The following is a 17053-nucleotide window of genomic DNA, read 5'->3' on the forward strand; positions in this document are numbered from 1 at the left end:
CTAAAGCCTGCAGTCGTCTTCAGGACGGGCCCCACGTGACAAACAGTCCCTTAACACAACCAATGTAGACTGAGGACCATTATATGAGTCTGCTCTTCGACACATAAAAGGCCTGTGGGACCCACGCGTCAGGACTTCAAAGGGTTTTATGCTTTGGAACATTTATAGGTATTGCATCACTTCCTGAGTGGTACCGAGGCTGTTCTGCTGGTATCTGGTCTTCTTAGCTCTGCTAGCTTAGCACTTAGCTTAACTTCTTCCATGGCTTCTCTGCCTCCCTCTTGCTTGTGCTGGTGCTTTATGTTTAGCGTCTCCTCTGCCTCCTCTAGTGAGGTGCTGTAATAAGTTTCGGGTATTTGCAGGTTGTCTGTTTGTTGTTGGAAAGTGCTATGAAAATAAACTTTGATTTGATTTGATTTTTACTGCAGTCTTTTGCATGTGCAGAACGTTGATACAGTATTTAACAACTTTTTTCATTTCTTGCCTTCTCACAGATCATTTTTCGGAAGATCAGCGATGTAAAACGCGAGGAGGAGGAGATGCTGAAGAGAAAGGATGAAGCTCCTCTGAATCTCCCTCCCGACCATCCAGTCCGGCGACTCTTCCAGCGCTTCCGGCAGCAGAAGGAGGCCAGGCTTGCTGCAGAGCGCGCCGCTCATGGAGCCGATGTGGAGAAAGGCATCGTTCGCCTCGAGTCGGCGAGAGGCCCCGAGGTTCTAGCCTCCACCAGCATCGTTATGGTGACGGAGAGCCCAGCCACACCTGTCACATCCTCTTCATCCACAGTGTCCTCGTCATCCAGGTCCTCCAGCAGAGCCATTCTACACACTGCTACTGCCCCAAACGGCAACCTGACTGGCTGCAAGTCTGCAGAGCCACCCAAAGGTAAAGGCTGGGGGCGATTCAAGGAGTCTGTCGTGAAAGCAGAGTCCTGGAGCAGCGTTTCCAAAGCTGAGTCCATGGAGACGCTGCCTGATAGAACTAAATCTCATGACGGGACACCCCTCAAGAAAACCGACTCCTGCGACAGTGGCATCACGAAGAGCGACCTCCGCTTGGACAACGCCGGTGATGCCAGAACCCCCCAGGAGAGGAGCCCGGTCCAGTGCGATGAGAAGAGGGTCTTCTGTCCGATACCGGAGCAGAGCATTCTAGCCTCTTTCCTCGAGCTCAAACAGGAATTAAGAGGAGACATCAGCTCTCTGAACACTCGCATGGCAGTGCTGGAAACTCAGTTAGCCGAGATGCTTCGGCTGCTCAAATCCAGGAAGTCCTCGGGCTCATTCTTTGAGATCTCTCGGCCTCCGTCCCCAGACTCTGATAAGGACACCTTCTCTTAAAACAGCTTCTGGCTGCAGTGTGAAGCTGACATCACACAGGACATAAGCTTTGAGACGTTACAGACTAAAGCTACAACAATAATCAATCTGGGTTTACTGTAGATGATCCTCAGGAGGGTTTGGAGTCTTCAGACCTTAATGTGATAATGGCAATAATAGCAGGCATGGCTTTAACGGGACTGTGAAACTGTGACAGAAAGTGAGTTTGTAGCTTTGAGATGATCATGAAGTGTTCAGTTCATCCCAGCCTCCGTATATCCATCCGTGAGAGACGGCTTCTAGTTAACAGAGCCGCTGTGCTGAAATTAAGACCGGAGACCTTGAAATGTTTGTGGTTTGATCTGGATGATGATGAAATTGTTCCTGTAAAAGCATTAAATGTGATCGATTCACACCAGGAGACTGTTGAACAAACCTAGGAACCGGCAGGTTTGAGACAAATGTAGGTTCCACTGATGAGATGTGTCTGTAGCTTTGATAATCAGTGTGACGCATTTAGGGATGCGCTGGTGAAGCAGAGTCTGAGCGTTTTTGATTCCCAAATTTAATGTGAACTTTACTTTCAAATTGGATGTTTCCAGATTGAAGCGTCTTCAGCTATTAACAACATTCACATCATCATTGAAGTTTATGTATTGCTGATCCCACTCTGTAAATGTTGCCAGGCGTTGCCCCACCCATGACTGTTTGTGAGCTGATCACATCTGATACCGTCAGGTTGCTTTTTTTTCATGTCCACTGTGGCTGCAGCTTGAGTCAATGCTTCGATTCTTCACTTAAACCTGCCATATGCAACATTTGGGAGTCAAACCAAGAAACTAAACAAATGACAGCAATGTCAAAATGTTCCATTTAAGCAGAAATAACTGAAGGGCGGATCTGTGCGCGAACTGTTAGAACGTATCCAGGCCGTCAGAACAGATGACGTGTGAATCTACCAAGTAACTGCTTTAACTCTTCAGTCGTCTCCTTTCTTTATTTCGTAGATTAATGAGCAAAGGTCCTAAAGTGAAATATTAAATAGTCACACACTTTTCTTGTTAAATCCCTTGTCAACGCTTTCAGAGTTGTCCAGGGCCCGGTGCCAGTATTTGACCGGTGTTTGTTCTTTGGCACCGTCTTTGGAGCAGATGTGCACAGAGGCTCAGCCCAGAAGCCAGTACTGAACATCAGCACAGCTACTGGGCCTCTGTCACAAAGCTGGTCTGAAAGCTGCTGCAAGGTCGTTGCCACATTTCACTCTGAACCAAAGTGAAGCAGTTTTAGCAGATGTTCATGGTGGCTTTTGCCTCCAAGTTCTGGTACTTTCTGCTGCTTATGTGACATTTTCTTCTACCTGGTCATGTGACCTATTGGGCTGGCTACCTTTCATTTGAGCATGAGCCACAAAATGAAGTGACAAATGTGGGAAGTGGAAGCTGGTCATTACTGTAGATCCAGTGTGTGTTGCCCAGAGGCGGCAGCTCGTCTTCCTTTGACTTGTTCCTGACCACCAGCACCTGTTCATGTACTACAGGGATGTTGAGCTTCCTCGATAGAGGCTGACTGAAGTTTGTTCCTGTAGATGAATATCTGTGGCATTAACTGAATCATCTTCCTTCATCTAAGATGTGACAAAACAAAACCCTTTCATTTGGAGTCATATTAATATAATGGAAATTATGATGACATGTCTCCTGTTCTGTGTTCTGTGTCCTGTGCAGCTGTGTCTATGGTCCTAATATGCAAACATTGCTGTGTGTGCTGTTTATGGGCACAGCAGCACCACTGATGCACTTTGATCGTCCATCGTCTCTGCATGACGCTGAAACCTGCCTCGCTAAACACTGTGCATGAAGAGCACGTCTATCACGTATGCACTGGTTTAGAGGAAGCACTGTAGGAATGAAAATGTCAAATCAGCAAAGAGCGTTTATAAAAGATAATCAATAAATGTTTTTTTTACTTTGCAGTTTGTTTCTGCTGGACTCTTTTTCACCTGTTGTGACCATCAAGAGACTAAACAACAGTTCAGAAAAAGCTACTTCTTAACAAAAGATGAATCAAGTACATGGCACTGGTCACCGTGGAAACGGTTTGCTCCTATTTCATCAGATAAACTGCTGAGATCTGTTACATGGCGTTCATTTCTCGGTCTCGTTTCCATCTGAGCTCAGCCACTCGCGGCTTCTTGTCCTGCTGGAGCTTTTCCAAAGCGACGGGGAATCCCTGAACCTCCCCCCTCAGAAAAAAAGCAGCTCCTTTCCTCCCCCGCGTGATCTGCATTGCAGTGCCTGCGTCTTCCCCTCCTTCCTCCCTCCAGGTTGGTCTCTGCCTCCCTGACATGGCTCCACAGGCTTCCATCCTGGCCTGGTGCCACGGCGCCCTCTACAGCCAGCTTTGTAGCATCACAGCTGCCATCTGCACAAATACACATCTGCTTAAAATAAACCAGTTTTAACAAATCTGCGGTCACCTACTCAACACATGCACGATTTAAAAGCTGAATGAGTCCAGTTGATAAACTGAAAGGACCAAACGAGCGGCATGTTGCTTTGGTCTGGTCTGGTCTAGTCTCGTCTCGTCTCACTGGTGCTTCAGCCTCCAAAAACCAGAGAACAGACTCATTCAGTACGTGATCTCAACATCAACCACATTAACTAGTACAGGCGTCACCTAAAGGTCGACTCCAGATCAGCGCCACCATCCTGGACCTGAGCGGTGCCTGTCGGTTATCTATTGAAGGTCAAAAAGGTCACCACTCTCTTTATATCAACGTTCACTCTGGGCATCCAGTGAAGAACCCGTCGTGCATCGGATCTTCTCCTTCTCCAGATCAGGGTCCGCCGTGGTCGTCTAGACGTGGCCTGTGGAGGCTGATGTAGGTGAGCTTCAGTTTCCCTTTCATTTATTAAGTGTTAATGTCTGCCTGCTGATGTCATCTGCCTTGTTTTGATAAAGTGTCCGTTTGAAGGCATCTCACATCACCAAGCTCACATGCTTTTATAAGTCTTAAATGATTTGTGGGATGTTTACTTTTGGACATATGAATGTGAAACCGTCGGCTGTGCTTTAGTTGTTGTGCAGCAGCTGACACAGTTGTTTCTGTGCAGCCCTGCAGGCTCAGCTGCAGTTTGGCTAACCTCTACCTTCCCTCTCCAAAACCTCCCAAAGCCTTTATACTGGTCAGTGCTGGGCGTCATGGCAACAGGTCAAGGCTGCTCCCTGATTGGCTGTGTGTCCTGGGATCACCCGTTGCCGTTTGCAGTCAGAAGTGCTGAGTGGACCCTCCTTTTTTAAAGCCCCCTCCGTCCTCCCAGTTCACGGCCTCCTATTATTTAGCAGATTTGTTTGTGCATCCTGGCTGAACCTTCTAGTGTAAGAGGAAAAAAGTGGAGCAGGGATCATATATGTGCCTCTGCAGGGACGCTGGGGGCATAACCTAACAAATGTGTGGGGTCAATTGGTAAGAACTGCTTTTTTGTTGTGTTCCGTGCTGCTAAGTGTGTGTGCAGGTGATGGGGAGCTTGGATAATATCTACTGGGACTCACTGTTCCCCCTTTAAAGCTTTTGAACTCGATACATTTCAGAACTTCGCAGTGCGAACTTGGACTCCTGATGAATTTAAGGCAAGTGCTGCGGTTTGCCGTTGTTTGCCTAGTGGCACATCTGTTCTGAGTAATATGTGAATGGTGGGTCTGATGCTGATACAGGCAGCAGCGCTGTGACGTTGTGATGATGATATGCCAGCTTGTTTGTTAGGTGCCTCAGATATTAAGAGCGAGCTCCTCCTGTTAGCTGCAACCAGCGGTCGGACAAGGAGAATGTCAAAGTTACCTGGTTCCTCTGACTCGAAGGATGTCGGCAGCCGGTCAGTAACAGAACGAAGACGGGGTGTGATGTGCTTGGTTTGACATTAGGACCCTGACGAACTCCAGCGGTGTGTGAATATAAGGATGTTAGGTACGAACCTGCTTGGAGCAGATGAAGGAGCAGGAGAAATTTACCACAACCAGGTAAAAGCAATGATGTAGGAGCAACTGAAGGAGGAAACAGATCAATATGGATTTGAGAATCCTGAACTTCAGTCAAGCCTTAAGAGGACGTGAAGGAAACAACTGAACCAAAAGTCAGGATGCATTGTCCTGCTTCATCAAGGAAGCTGAAGAGCAGCTAATCACCCACAGACAAAGAGGAGGAGGAGGGTAAAGGGAGGGAGCAGGTTCAGCCACACGTACATTAGCCTCAGTAGATTTAACACTGGATCCCACAGGCGACAACAAAAGCATCAGCATCAGGAGGCCTTGCCCGTCTGAACGTTGCTAGATTTCTCTCTGGCTGTGCTTTAACAGCACAAAGTCCAAACAATTGGGAGGTTTTCCGTTGTCCATGACGCTCAGCAGGTCAGAACCCATAAAGACAAAGTCAGTCAAGGACGCAAGTCCAGGACTCAAAGCGTTGCCACTGGCAACAGGGTGAGCGCTGTCCTGTCTAACCCACCGGCAGCTTTTAGCTGCTGCTGATAGTGATAATAAAATGACAGCGTCAGTGTCTGGTCGAACAAACACTGGACGCTACTGCAAAGGTTGTTCTACTGAGCTTTTCGTATTTTCGCTAAAGCCATTTGTTGTTTTCTGATCGATGCCAAAACTCAGCTCAGGGCTTCTGTTCTTCTAACGCTGGACTGCTGTAGTTGGCGTCGTTGTGCAGCAGCTTGTTTATACTGGTTGCTCTGTTGAGGGCTGGAAAAGCTTTGACGTCATGGCTGAGCTGTCAGTGATGACTGGACTCCAGTGGCATCCTGTTGAGTTGACTTGGACGTTGACCCGCTGCCGTTGTTCCTGCAGGTTTCCCAAGGGGACGCTACTGAGAAGCTGGCTCACCAAGTCCCGGCCCAGGTTGCTGCTGCTCATCGCAGGGTTGAAGAGGCCTCAGGTGACCCTCATGCGGAGGAAAAGGATGAAGCGCACAAAAGTAGCAAAGGCCACGTAAGCGGTAAATAAGGCTTATATTGCAGGGAGCAATGTGGAACCTCAGCGTCAGCAGATCTGTGAAGGAGGATAAGTTAATGTTTACTACGGTACCGTCTCTGCTCCAGATTCACGATGCCAAAACGAGACCTACAGTCACTTCATTGTTCACCTCATGACACTGACGCATTTCTGAAGGTTGGATCAGTTATTAAATGAACTTACATCTGACTTACTGATCTTTAGAGTTACTTATAAATAAGAGCTCGAGGTTCCAGTTCTACCAAATGTCTAGTTTTGTCTTGTTTTGTCTGTTAGTTTAGTAAAACTTTTCTCTTTCTCTGTTCAGTAACGAAACCTTCACCGTCTCCTTCCAGAACCTGCAGCCGAATGCCCCACTTCACCTGAGTCCTCAGCGAAGACCAGCTGCTTCTTCGACATGGATGATAAGGAAAAGAACGACCTTTGTATCAGATCTTTGGCCCAGCAACGAACTAAAACCCAGGAACCACAACGCGCATTGAAACCAGAGGTGGACCCACAGAGACTCAGACCCCCAGACTGAAGCAGAGTGGACACGGACCAGCTCCAGCGACGCCTTGTGTCTTGTACATCACCCTGCTCAGCGACACGTCTGTCCAGCAAAGCCAGCTGTCCTGTGTTCCTAATCCAGGCTCTTTCAGGCTGATGTGTTTGAGTCTCAGAAGAGTCCAAACCAGCTGCTTATTAAACTCCAAAGTCTGACGGGATGCCAACACCTGCCTCGCATTCTTCTGTCAGAGACAACTTCCACAGTAGAAAGCTTGAATGAAAACAATGTGACTTGTTAATATGTCAAGATTCAGACACTGCAACTAACAAGGTTTGTGGCACCGTTTGCAATTAAAGTGAGAGAAATAAGCTTAATTCTGTGCTGTTATTGCAGGAGATGCACTTTAAGCAGAACTTAGTTTTTTGCAATTGACTCTTGTCGTCTTTCTATGTTGGTGTATCGTGGCCACGCTGTCCACTCAGACGGCCTCGTGGAGCGACTGGTGCTCAGTTAACGCAGTTAGAACGTGTTTGTGATGCTTCTGCTGTAGCAGCTCACACTAGAATCCACTTGGGTTTTACAGAGACTAAGAGCCTTTTCAAACCTTAGTGCGCTTGCTCTTTGTCCAAATCACTTGATGAGTTTGTAAATTTGAATCCGGGGATGAATAAAGTTCATCTTATCTTAACATGTAGCATTTTCCTCTTGGTTCGGTTTCTTTTCACATCAACCATCGTAGCTGAAATGTGTTAAGCGCATCCATGACGCGGCTTCTCGGCTGTAGCTGCATTACACTGATTTCACCGTGTACTTAGTCGTCCCAGCCCTGAACCCAACGCTACCGAGGCCCCGACCAGAAGCAATGGGTTACGTCAGTGCAATAACTTGACGAAACAAACCGCACCAAGAGCGAAAACAGCCTTGAGCCGGTGTGAACAAGCCTCCGCTGTGACATCATGGTCTTTATTTTTATATTATATATAAATAATATTTGAGTGGCGCCTTTAGATGAGTCCAGAAAAGCGAGGAACACAACCCGACCTGGAAATTTAAACTAATAATTTTATATGAAGTCAGGCCAAATATTAGAACTGAGTGACTGAAAGGTGTTGACGTGCGCGTTGGGGTTGGTTTATGTTGTAGGTTGTTATATACCATTATCACATTAGTAGGCTGAAGTTGATTCGAGAGCAAACGATGGCCGCATGTTTAGCACTAGCATGTAGCTACAGTAACTAGCAAGGGATGCTAATCCTTTGTGTCAGCATGAACTTGACAGCTAAAAAGCTACCTCTGCTTTTTATGTGATGGGATGTGTCTTAATCTTTTTTGTCAAATGTAAGGACTGATTCATACTTCAAGGGTGGCTTTTTTCTGGCTAGAAAAACCACAGGTTAAAACTCTTTAGTGTTCGAATTAAACAATGCTTCTTAAGGCAAATGTGAACCATTACTTCAGCTTTATCAGACTTTTATTCACAGATTTGTTGTTTGAGTGGTTGTTTTGGTGATTTGCAATAAAAATTATTTTGCTACCAGTGTTTTAAGGGTTGAGATGCAACAGATCATCTGTTAAATAGAGTAAAGTTTATGACATTTATCACTCAAAATAAAACAAATCTATTGTCATTCACAGTTGTATAAATCAATGTTAAACAATTCACTGCTCACAGTTCCAGCTGGACCCGTTTCTACTTTGCAGCCAGTATCTGTTGAATGTTTCTGTATCGCAGCAGTTCCTGGTCAGAAACAGATGGTTTGAAGTTCTCTAGCGCGACACAGAAATCTTCTACCGACAGGACGAGGGCAGAGTCCTCAGAGTCCAGGCCTAAGGAACGATGGCAGAGAACAAAGAGGCAAATGTTAGATCAGTCCATTTTCTCTTTTCACTTTATTTCAGCAGGTTCATTAAGCATGCTGCTATTTTGACTAAATTTCAGACGTTCATTTGTTGAGTAAAGACTTTTTCATTTTGTGAGCTTGTTTAAACGTGTTTGATTTCGTACCTTCGCTGATGAACGAGATCTTCCTCTTGATGGCAGCTGTCATGGCGTCTGAACAGAGCGCGTACAGGTCGGCGCCACTCATTTGAGCAGGACAACGATCGACCACCTCCTGCAGGTTCAGTGCAGCCTCCAACTGGAACCTGGGGCCAGGAACAAATGATGAAGTGACAGAAGACATCGCCTGCAGAAAGTGTCTAGATACGTGGAGGAAAGAGTTCCATGACCCAACTCTGTCCCACGTCAGCATACGGGTCCAGGGTTAACCTGAATAAATACATTAGGCCACCAACGCTAAACCCCACAGCACCGTCATCATCATCATCATCATAATGGGTGTAATGGATTAAACATGGCTGTGATGCACCTCATGCTGCTTCCAAACATTCAAGGTGACGCATCAGCAGTGAGTCCAGGGCAGGTGCTTACTTTCTGAGGACGGCTTGGAGAACCTGCAGCTGAGACACTCGGTCCTCATTGATTCCCACATAAACCAGCTTATCAAACCTGTCAAACAAATGCAGAGCAACTTGTATACTACAAACACCTAGCTATGGAGGATTTTGAGGCTTTAGAGACACCTGGTGCCAAATAACAGCGCTTAACGACTGCATCCAAATCACTACAGTCATATCCCAGACACCATCTTTATATAGTGGACCATAAGGTAAAATGCTGTCATGCTAATGTGACCTCTGACCTGCCAGGCCTCAGCAGCGACTGGTCCAGCAGGTCTGGACGGTTTGTTGCTCCAATCACGAAAACCCCAGCAGACGAGTGCAGAGCGTCGAGCTCAGCCAGCAGCTGGGACACAACTCTGTGCAGACACATGGAATCAAAGCACTGTACGTCTTCAACAATACCAACATGGCACTGTGCACCCACCTGTCCATCACCCCTCCAGAGTCCCCACTGTGCCCCCTGCTGGGAGCCAGAGAGTCCAATTCATCAAAGAAGACAACGCAGGGAGCAGCCAAGCGAGCTCTGCAGAACACTACAAACGCCACACATCAGCATTTCAAAGCAAGCACCAACAGAAGCAAAGCGGAGTTTTCCACTGAGGCAGAAAAGACTTGAGTTTGTTTTTGCTAATGAAATAGAAGTAATTAAAAAAAATAGCATCTAACTTGTGTAGCAAGTGAAGCTGTCACACAAAAAAACTTTGATACCAATCAGCTGTGCTGCCTTCAGGGACAAACCGTGGATTTGTTGAGGACACAAACCTTCTCTTATGTTCTCTTCACTCTGACCCACGTACATGTTGATCAGCTCAGGACCCTTAACGCTGTCAGAAGAGACACATCATAGGTGAACAGTATCATCATCATCATTTAAGCAGCAGCAGAGTTTTTTTAATTTCCAGGACAAGCTTCACTGTGGATCTAATACTAAACAATCAAAAATCTCATATGCTCCTACCTGAGGAAGGTCATGGAGCACTCGGTAGCCACAGCTTTGGCCAGCAGGGTCTTTCCTGTCCCTGGCGGTCCATATAGGAGGACCCCGGTCCGGTTCAGACCCAGAGTCAGGAGCTCTGGATGCTGCAGAGGAAGCTGGACCGTGTCCAGGATTTCTTTCTTGACCTGCTGGAGACCTCCGACATCCTCCCAGCGCACGTCAGGGATCTGTTCACCGAGACGTCACACGAAGATCATCTCGCGTTACTGTGTTAGCGAAGAATTCTTCTCCTCAGCTGCTGAGGCGTTCAGGCAGTGAATCTGAGCTGTGTTCTCACCTTGGGGGCCCCGATGGCCTTGGCCTGGGCATCCTGCAGGTTCCTCAGAGCAGAGCTAATGTCCTGGTTCTGGATGGTCACGCCACTGGAGCACAGATCCTCCTCCTGCCGACCTTCACTGCACAAACGAGAAGAATAAACCCAGTTTCAACAAAACACAAGAACAGCATCAACCTGCCACCTTCACAACAATGGACCCGATCTGATAAACACCATTTACCTGATTAAACTGAAAGGATCAGTAACTTTGGTACTGATGAGGTCAGAGTTATAATAGTTTCTCAATAAAATGATATTGAAACCAATTTGTGACCTGAGTGTGTACTCGCTTTGACTAGGATCCACTCAGTCTTCATCACTATTGCAGCAGAGCAGTCCACATCCATCCTGGACCAGGACTCTGACCCACTGGAGGACTCACTGTCTGCTCTGGAGCAGCTTCAGTAACAGACTGATGCACCCTCGCTGTGTGAAGGAGAGACTCTGTAGATCTTTCCCACCTGCTGCTGTCAGACTTTATCATAATCAGCACTGTTAACTGTCTCCCACACCACAACTAATAACCATAAGTGGTTATGTGGAAATTTACTCTGTGCAATATTTGTGCAAATCTCGTGTCGGTTTGATGTTGGAGCAGCTGTTTAGACCTGTATATGAACTGTTTATGTGGAGGTTCATTGGATGTCTGCGTCAAAGCATCAATAAAAACTGTAATTACCTGTTGCTATGTGGAATAATTTTGGGAGTAATTTAATCATCCAAAGTCTGAAACAGTCGTCTTATGTAAACAACATGCTCCGACTTGTTTACAGTGTTAATAAACAGTAAATATTAACAAATGATGCAATGAGAAGCAGAACTGGACTGAAAGCCTGAAAACCTTAGTTATGGAGCTGTGTGGTCTCACCAGGTGTGGACCAGCCTCCTGCAGGCTGCTCTACCAGCCTCAACCAGCAGAGCTCTCAGGTCACCCAACACGAAACCCTGAGGAGGACAAGAGGATGCGTAACTGAAGCAATGTCAGTGCTCAGCATCTCACAGTCCTGCAGATGCTGTGACGTACTGCCGTGAGCGTAGCAAGTCTGTCCAGGTTCACGTCTCTGCCCAGGTGAAGGTCTCGGCTCAGGCCGGCCAGCACGGCCCGGCGCTGCTCCTCTGTGGGGTTCTCAAGCACCACCTGATGAACAAAGGCTGCCATGACAGCTGCAGACAGATCCCGAGGTCTGCACAGCGTCGCTACCACCACCACACTGAAACCCACAATCACGCTCAGGTTCAAGACAAACTGTTGCTGGTCACATTATTCACATATTGGACAGATAATTCTCCTCCTACCTGCTGGGGGCGCTGTGGAGCAGTTGGCACAACATTGCCGGCACCCTCCCGTCCTCCTCGAACCCCTTGGGCTTGAGCAGCAACTGCAGGTTCCTGAGCAGAAGGATGCAGGGCTGCAGGGCCACGGCCCGCTGAAACACAGACGCCAGCTTCACCTCAGTGGCTGCAGCAGAGTCAGCACAAACACTCACACAGTCCACCTGAAAAACAAAACAGGAATCTGCTGCCTTCACTCTGATAAACATGCTTAAACCAGATAACGGTGTCAGCTGTCCTACCTTCAGCAGGTGGAGGTTGAGTCTGCGACTCGTAGCGCTGACCACCGCCACCTTCCCGCTGCCTGCAGGACCATGAAGGGCGATGGTGCAGCCACGCAAAGAGCTGCTGCAACCACACAACTCGGATGTCACACGTCCCATCATGCCTGTTGCTGCAGCTTTTGCTTGTTACCTGTGGTGCAGGTGAGGCAGGATGATGCTGACGATGATGTCGACAGTCTTGTTGAGGCCTGGAAGAGACAGGCTCCACAGAGGCACTACCTCCATCAAGCAGCAGGGGACGGGACTGTTGGTGGACGCACCCTGAGAACACAAACAGGCCGGGTCAGCAGGACTTCAAGCAGCTGCCAGAAAGCTGAGTGAGCAAACATCATCAATATAGGAAAGTTACGTCATGTTTCTGTTTGTTTCACACTCATACTACAAACATTAGCTGTCTGACAAATTATCTGCAAAGATCATGAAGAAGAGGTTCAATGAAACATAAACAGTCACCATGTAGAGCGAGGTGTGTAGTCTGTCAGCCAGGTACGCTCCTCCTCCTCCTCCCCCATCCCTCTCCTGCGCACATGGAGACACCTTCTGCACTTTGAAAAACAGCACGGGACTCCTGGCAGAGGTCAAAGGTCACATTGACTCATCAGTGTCATAATTAGTTTATTAACCTCACAGGGCTCATATTTAGAGAAATGTACAGAGCTGACAGCTCATATACTTGTGCTACAGCTTTTGAAAACTGTGCTGTGCAAATGACATCTGAGTGAAAAGAGAACTAAACTTGGTGGGAATCATCGCCTCCTGTGTTTTCTACACGCCTTCCTGTGCACTGACGCGTTTTACCTGTGGATGCCATCTGACCTGTTCTCCAGCAGGTCTGGATGGTTTTCAGTTGGAACAGTCAAAATGTCTCCCTGTGAAACCAGTCTGCAGAGAAACAGGGACAAGCTGGTCACACTGGGAATTTGTCTTTGCAACAGGTTCGCATTTTAAAAGGTCAATTCTTTGCTGAGGACATGAATCTAACTGCGATGTCACCGGTTCTGAGGCCATGACACCACCTGGGGTTGGTGCCGTCGAGCTGACCTGGAGGTGCTGAAGTGCTGGGACAGCAGGTTGTCATAGCAGCTGAGGTTGCTGTACAGCGGAGAGGCGACAGGTTGGATGTGAAGCTCAGCAGCGAACGACGGAGCCGCTGAGCGACAGAAACTCTCAGAGAAACCACCAGGATCTGGAGGCGACTGCCACCTCTGAGACGGCGAGAAACAAGGAACCCAATCAGCCACCAGGGTCCAGACGGGAACTACCAAACCTCTACACAACTCACTTCTTCTGAACTAATAACACAGGCTTTGGGTTATAGTGACATAAAACAATGTGTCAGAAGGTTTAGATGACAACAACATAATTAAAATGATTGAAGATCATTCATTAGCCGCAGCTGTAAAGGGGGTTTCAAGTCCACCTTCATCCTCAGGCTGCAGCCGTTTAGGGGGATCACGTCGCCTTCAGTCAGGTTAAACCACAGAGTCGCTGATATCAGTCCGGCTTCACCGTGAATCTGCAGGTCTGGAGTCATGTCCACCACCACAACTGAGACCAGCCGCTCTCTGCACAACCCCCTGACTTCGGTCGAGGTTCTGGAGGACCCGCTTGGCCTCCACAGTCTCACCCACTCCTGGTTGAACAGCCCCTGTCTGAGGAGCAGCTGTTTACTCACAAACACACAGCTGTCTACATCCACTGCAGCTCCCTGCTGACCTCTGACCCCGAGCCATCGCTGAGTGTCGACCACCCGGACGTCCAGCCGACACTCCAGCGCCTGCAGGACGTCAGACAAATCAAAGCCCAGGAGGTTGTGGTTGTCGAAAAGACATCGTCCTCCCCCGAGGCTGTCGGCGTAATGAGCGAAGTCGGACACGCACAGTCTGAGCGGTCTGCAGGGCGGGGGCCCAGATGGGGGGTCCACAGAGTCCCAGCAGTCAGTCAGAACCAGGGCGGTGTCGGCAGTGATCCTTCCCTGTGTCACAGGACTGCACTCCAAAACCAGCAGGTCCATCAGCCGCTGCTGCACCTAACAACACATAGGGCGTTGGGTTCTGAGCGTGGATCTAACGGTACTCATGTGATTTAAGTGTTTAGAACCTTCGCGGTTTACCGTCACACAACGTCCTGAAGTAGTAATTAAGTGTAAGGAAAGTAGATGTATCTTTAGCTGCTACACTCTATGAAGAAAAATAATATACGTCTAAAGACCATCTGTTCTTTTTATCGCATTGAATTCAGTCACCAATTACTGATTCATTTCAAGATTCAAGATTTACTCATCAATCAGCCACAGACGTTTTCTGTTGAGAAAACTGCCCCTAAAACTACATTTCTCACACTGAATTAATATTTGACTAATTATTTCATTTTTACTGACACAGCACAAAGGAAACCTCAAGAGCCGCGTTTGTTTCCGGCTCCTCACCTGCCCCGGGTCCTCTCCCAGCAGCGGGTGTGGGGGCAGCAGCAGCGGGGCTCCCTGCCGGGCCAGCAGCCACTGTCCCGGGCGGCACAGCTCCAGCAGCCCGCCGCTGAACCGCTCGCACGCGGCCCAGCGAAGACTCCGCCTGCTGCGGGCTCCGAGCACTACTCGGTCCAATCCGACCGGCTCCAGAACCCGGACGGTCCCGGTGCCCCCGTGGCGCTGGCAGTCATTGTGCCGCAAGAAGAAGCGGCTAACAAACAATCGGACCCGGCGTTCGGATTCGGTGTCGCTCAGGGGGGAGGTTCTGCCTCCGCGGCTCGCCGTCTCCTCCTCGGTGGTGGAGTGCACGCGGAGTAGAATGCCCCTTTTCTCGAAGCCCTGGCACCGCTGCGGCGTAAACAGGACAGTCGGCGGGTCCGAGTCGTTCTGGAAAACTAAGTTGTGGTGACGCTTCAGGACCAGAACATCCAGAGGACTCAGGTGCGCAGGAAAACTGTCCAAGCAACACAGCTTCACCTGCGCCGCCATCTTGGTTCTTTTTCGCTTCTTCTTCTGCTGGTTCTTCTTCTTCTTCGTCCTCTTGTTTAATGGCAGCTTGCGGTCTGTAGGTTGCGCACTACCGCCACCTACTACACTTTTCTTTGCTACACATTGTCTATTTATTGGGGTAAAAAAAGCTATAGTCTCGATTTTAATCCCGTCTCCTCAAGAAAACAAAAAAGTGCTCTACTCCTGATCCCCCACCTCTAGCCTCAATAACACTTGTAGCTCTTTTTTAACCTTCTGCGAGTTCAGAAAATCGACAATTTTCTTCCTTTGTCGACTATATAAAGGAATATCACACCACATGCTCCAATGTCTCACCCTCATCACACTCACTGCCCTGTCTCATGTTTCCCCATCACCTTTAATGAGCTATTGAGTCCTATGTGCCCAAATCTCATTCGGCCCCAAATGTCATCCCTGGTCCCACTCCCACTACACCCAACTATCCTTCCTACCTCCCTTTGAATCTTGTAATAAAACCTACCCTTTACTCCTTTATCCTAATCATCGTGCCATTTCATTTTTAATTTAACTTAACTAAATTCTTAATCTCTGCCTTGCTATACCTAATATTCACTTCAATGCTTTCTTCCTTTGCAGGTTTCTCAGCAGCCTCGTTACCCTCCACCCCCTTATGAGCAGGTACCCAAATAAACTTTACCACTGTCCCTATTTTCCTGATTCTAGTCAATGCATTTAACACCTCTATTACTACATCTATGTCTTGCCTTTAAGTTGATGCTATATTTTTGATACTAATTAAGGAGCTACTGGAGTCTATTAACACTTTTGAGGGTTTGATGTCCTTTACCCAATATAACGCAAATAATATTGCCACTATTTCTCCCGTATAAACATTCAAGTTGTCTGTAATTCTTTTATATGTCACATAATTTCATTGTGGAACAAAAGCAAAACCTTTGCCACCTATTGTTCTTGATGAATCGGAATAAACATTAACATAATTACTATACTTTAACCCTATATAACTCATAACTCCATCATCCCCACTATATTCCTCTTTCCTCCTCTCCATCAGGCTTAAATCCACTTCTGCCTCTTCTCATACCCATGGAGGTATTCCAGAATATGACATTGTTGGTCCTATTTCCCTACTACCTATATCTAATCCAGTGATTAATTTGTCTACGATCCTCCCAAAACTCCTGACTTCTTTTCTTCATTCCTTTATTCTTTTCTTGACATGGTATTAACAAACTTGTTGTAGGATGGTTCTGACTATGACCTCTTAGATTCGCCCAGTAGGTGGCTACATGTATTAACTGTTGTCATCTCAACTCTAGGGGCATTTCGTTCCTCTCCACCTCTAGAGCTGATATCGGTGTCGTTATCATTGCTCCACTGCATAATCTAAGAACTTGATGTTGTATACACAACTTTTCTAGCACCGTTTTCGAGCCTGAAGGGTATAAAACACATCCATAAGCTATTAATGATCATATTAATGCATTATATATTATTCTTAAGATATTTCTGTCTGCTCCTCATTTCCATTCCCTCAAATATCTCATTATGTTTAATATCCACTTACTTTTCGCTACAATTTTCTTTAAATGTTTTCCCCAGGATAAACTTTTATCAAACCACAGCCCAAGATATTTAAAACTATTGACGTGTTCTATCGTTTGCCCACATAGTTTTGTGACTTACTTTAGTTTTCCCTACTGAAAACCTGAAACCCCACTTCCTTAATCAGTAACTGAGCCTTTCTAACCTCATGTTCTAGACACGCTGAATCCACTGTGCCCTTATCTTTCCTAAACCCACTTTGATAAAAGTATACCTTTGGTTTCTAGGTGATATAGTAGCCTTCCATTTATCATTTTTTACATAGTTTTTCCAAG

At 47.2% G+C, this 17053-nt stretch overlaps 2 protein-coding genes and 1 long non-coding RNA gene across 13 annotated transcripts in view; 2 read left to right on the plus strand and 1 right to left on the minus strand.

Moving 5' to 3' along the window:
• The window catches only part of kcnh1b (potassium voltage-gated channel, subfamily H (eag-related), member 1b), a 44169-nt gene extending 40878 nt beyond the window's left edge, over window positions 1–3291 (plus strand). The window contains exon 11 of the mRNA XM_029142173.3: window positions 495–3291. Coding sequence (XP_028998006.1) covers window positions 495–1340 — 846 coding nt within the window. The 3' untranslated portion in view covers window positions 1341–3291. The remainder of the gene's footprint in view (window positions 1–494) is intronic.
• pex6 (peroxisomal biogenesis factor 6) lies at window positions 3239–15213 on the minus strand. Of its 10 annotated transcripts, none has more exons than XM_055511054.1 (19): window positions 14643–15211; window positions 13635–14243; window positions 13208–13419; window positions 13013–13096; window positions 12668–12782; window positions 12345–12475; window positions 12173–12278; window positions 11895–12094; window positions 11623–11809; window positions 11467–11543; window positions 10560–10677; window positions 10244–10449; window positions 10048–10109; window positions 9710–9818; window positions 9525–9641; window positions 9254–9331; window positions 8828–8967; window positions 8493–8649; window positions 3239–3740 (listed from the first exon to the last, which is right to left on the minus strand). In XM_055511054.1, exons 1-18 carry the CDS (start codon window positions 15168–15170, stop codon window positions 8513–8515), a joined length of 3216 nt encoding a protein of 1071 aa, XP_055367029.1. In that variant the 5' UTR covers window positions 15171–15211; the 3' UTR covers window positions 3239–3740; window positions 8493–8512. The 10 variants fall into 10 exon arrangements, 9 of the variants coding, with proteins under 9 accessions (XP_055367029.1, XP_055367022.1, XP_055367046.1 ...); XM_055511047.1 differs by lacking the exon at window positions 3239–3740 and adding an exon at window positions 6228–6368; XM_055511071.1 differs by lacking the exon at window positions 3239–3740 and having other exon boundaries at window positions 8276–8649; window positions 14643–15212.
• Window positions 4656–7196, plus strand: LOC129604520 (uncharacterized). Of its 2 annotated transcripts, none has more exons than XR_008695450.1 (3): window positions 4656–4785; window positions 6168–6315; window positions 6668–7196. It is a non-coding gene; the product is annotated as an uncharacterized LOC129604520 (long non-coding RNA). The 2 variants fall into 2 exon arrangements; XR_008695451.1 differs by lacking the exon at window positions 4656–4785 and adding an exon at window positions 5104–5191.
• Window positions 15214–17053: the final 1840 nt, after the last annotated feature.

The sequence above is a fragment of the Betta splendens genome, chromosome 1 (genome assembly GCF_900634795.4).
Source record: "Betta splendens chromosome 1, fBetSpl5.4, whole genome shotgun sequence".
Lineage (NCBI taxonomy): Eukaryota > Metazoa > Chordata > Actinopteri > Anabantiformes > Osphronemidae > Betta > Betta splendens.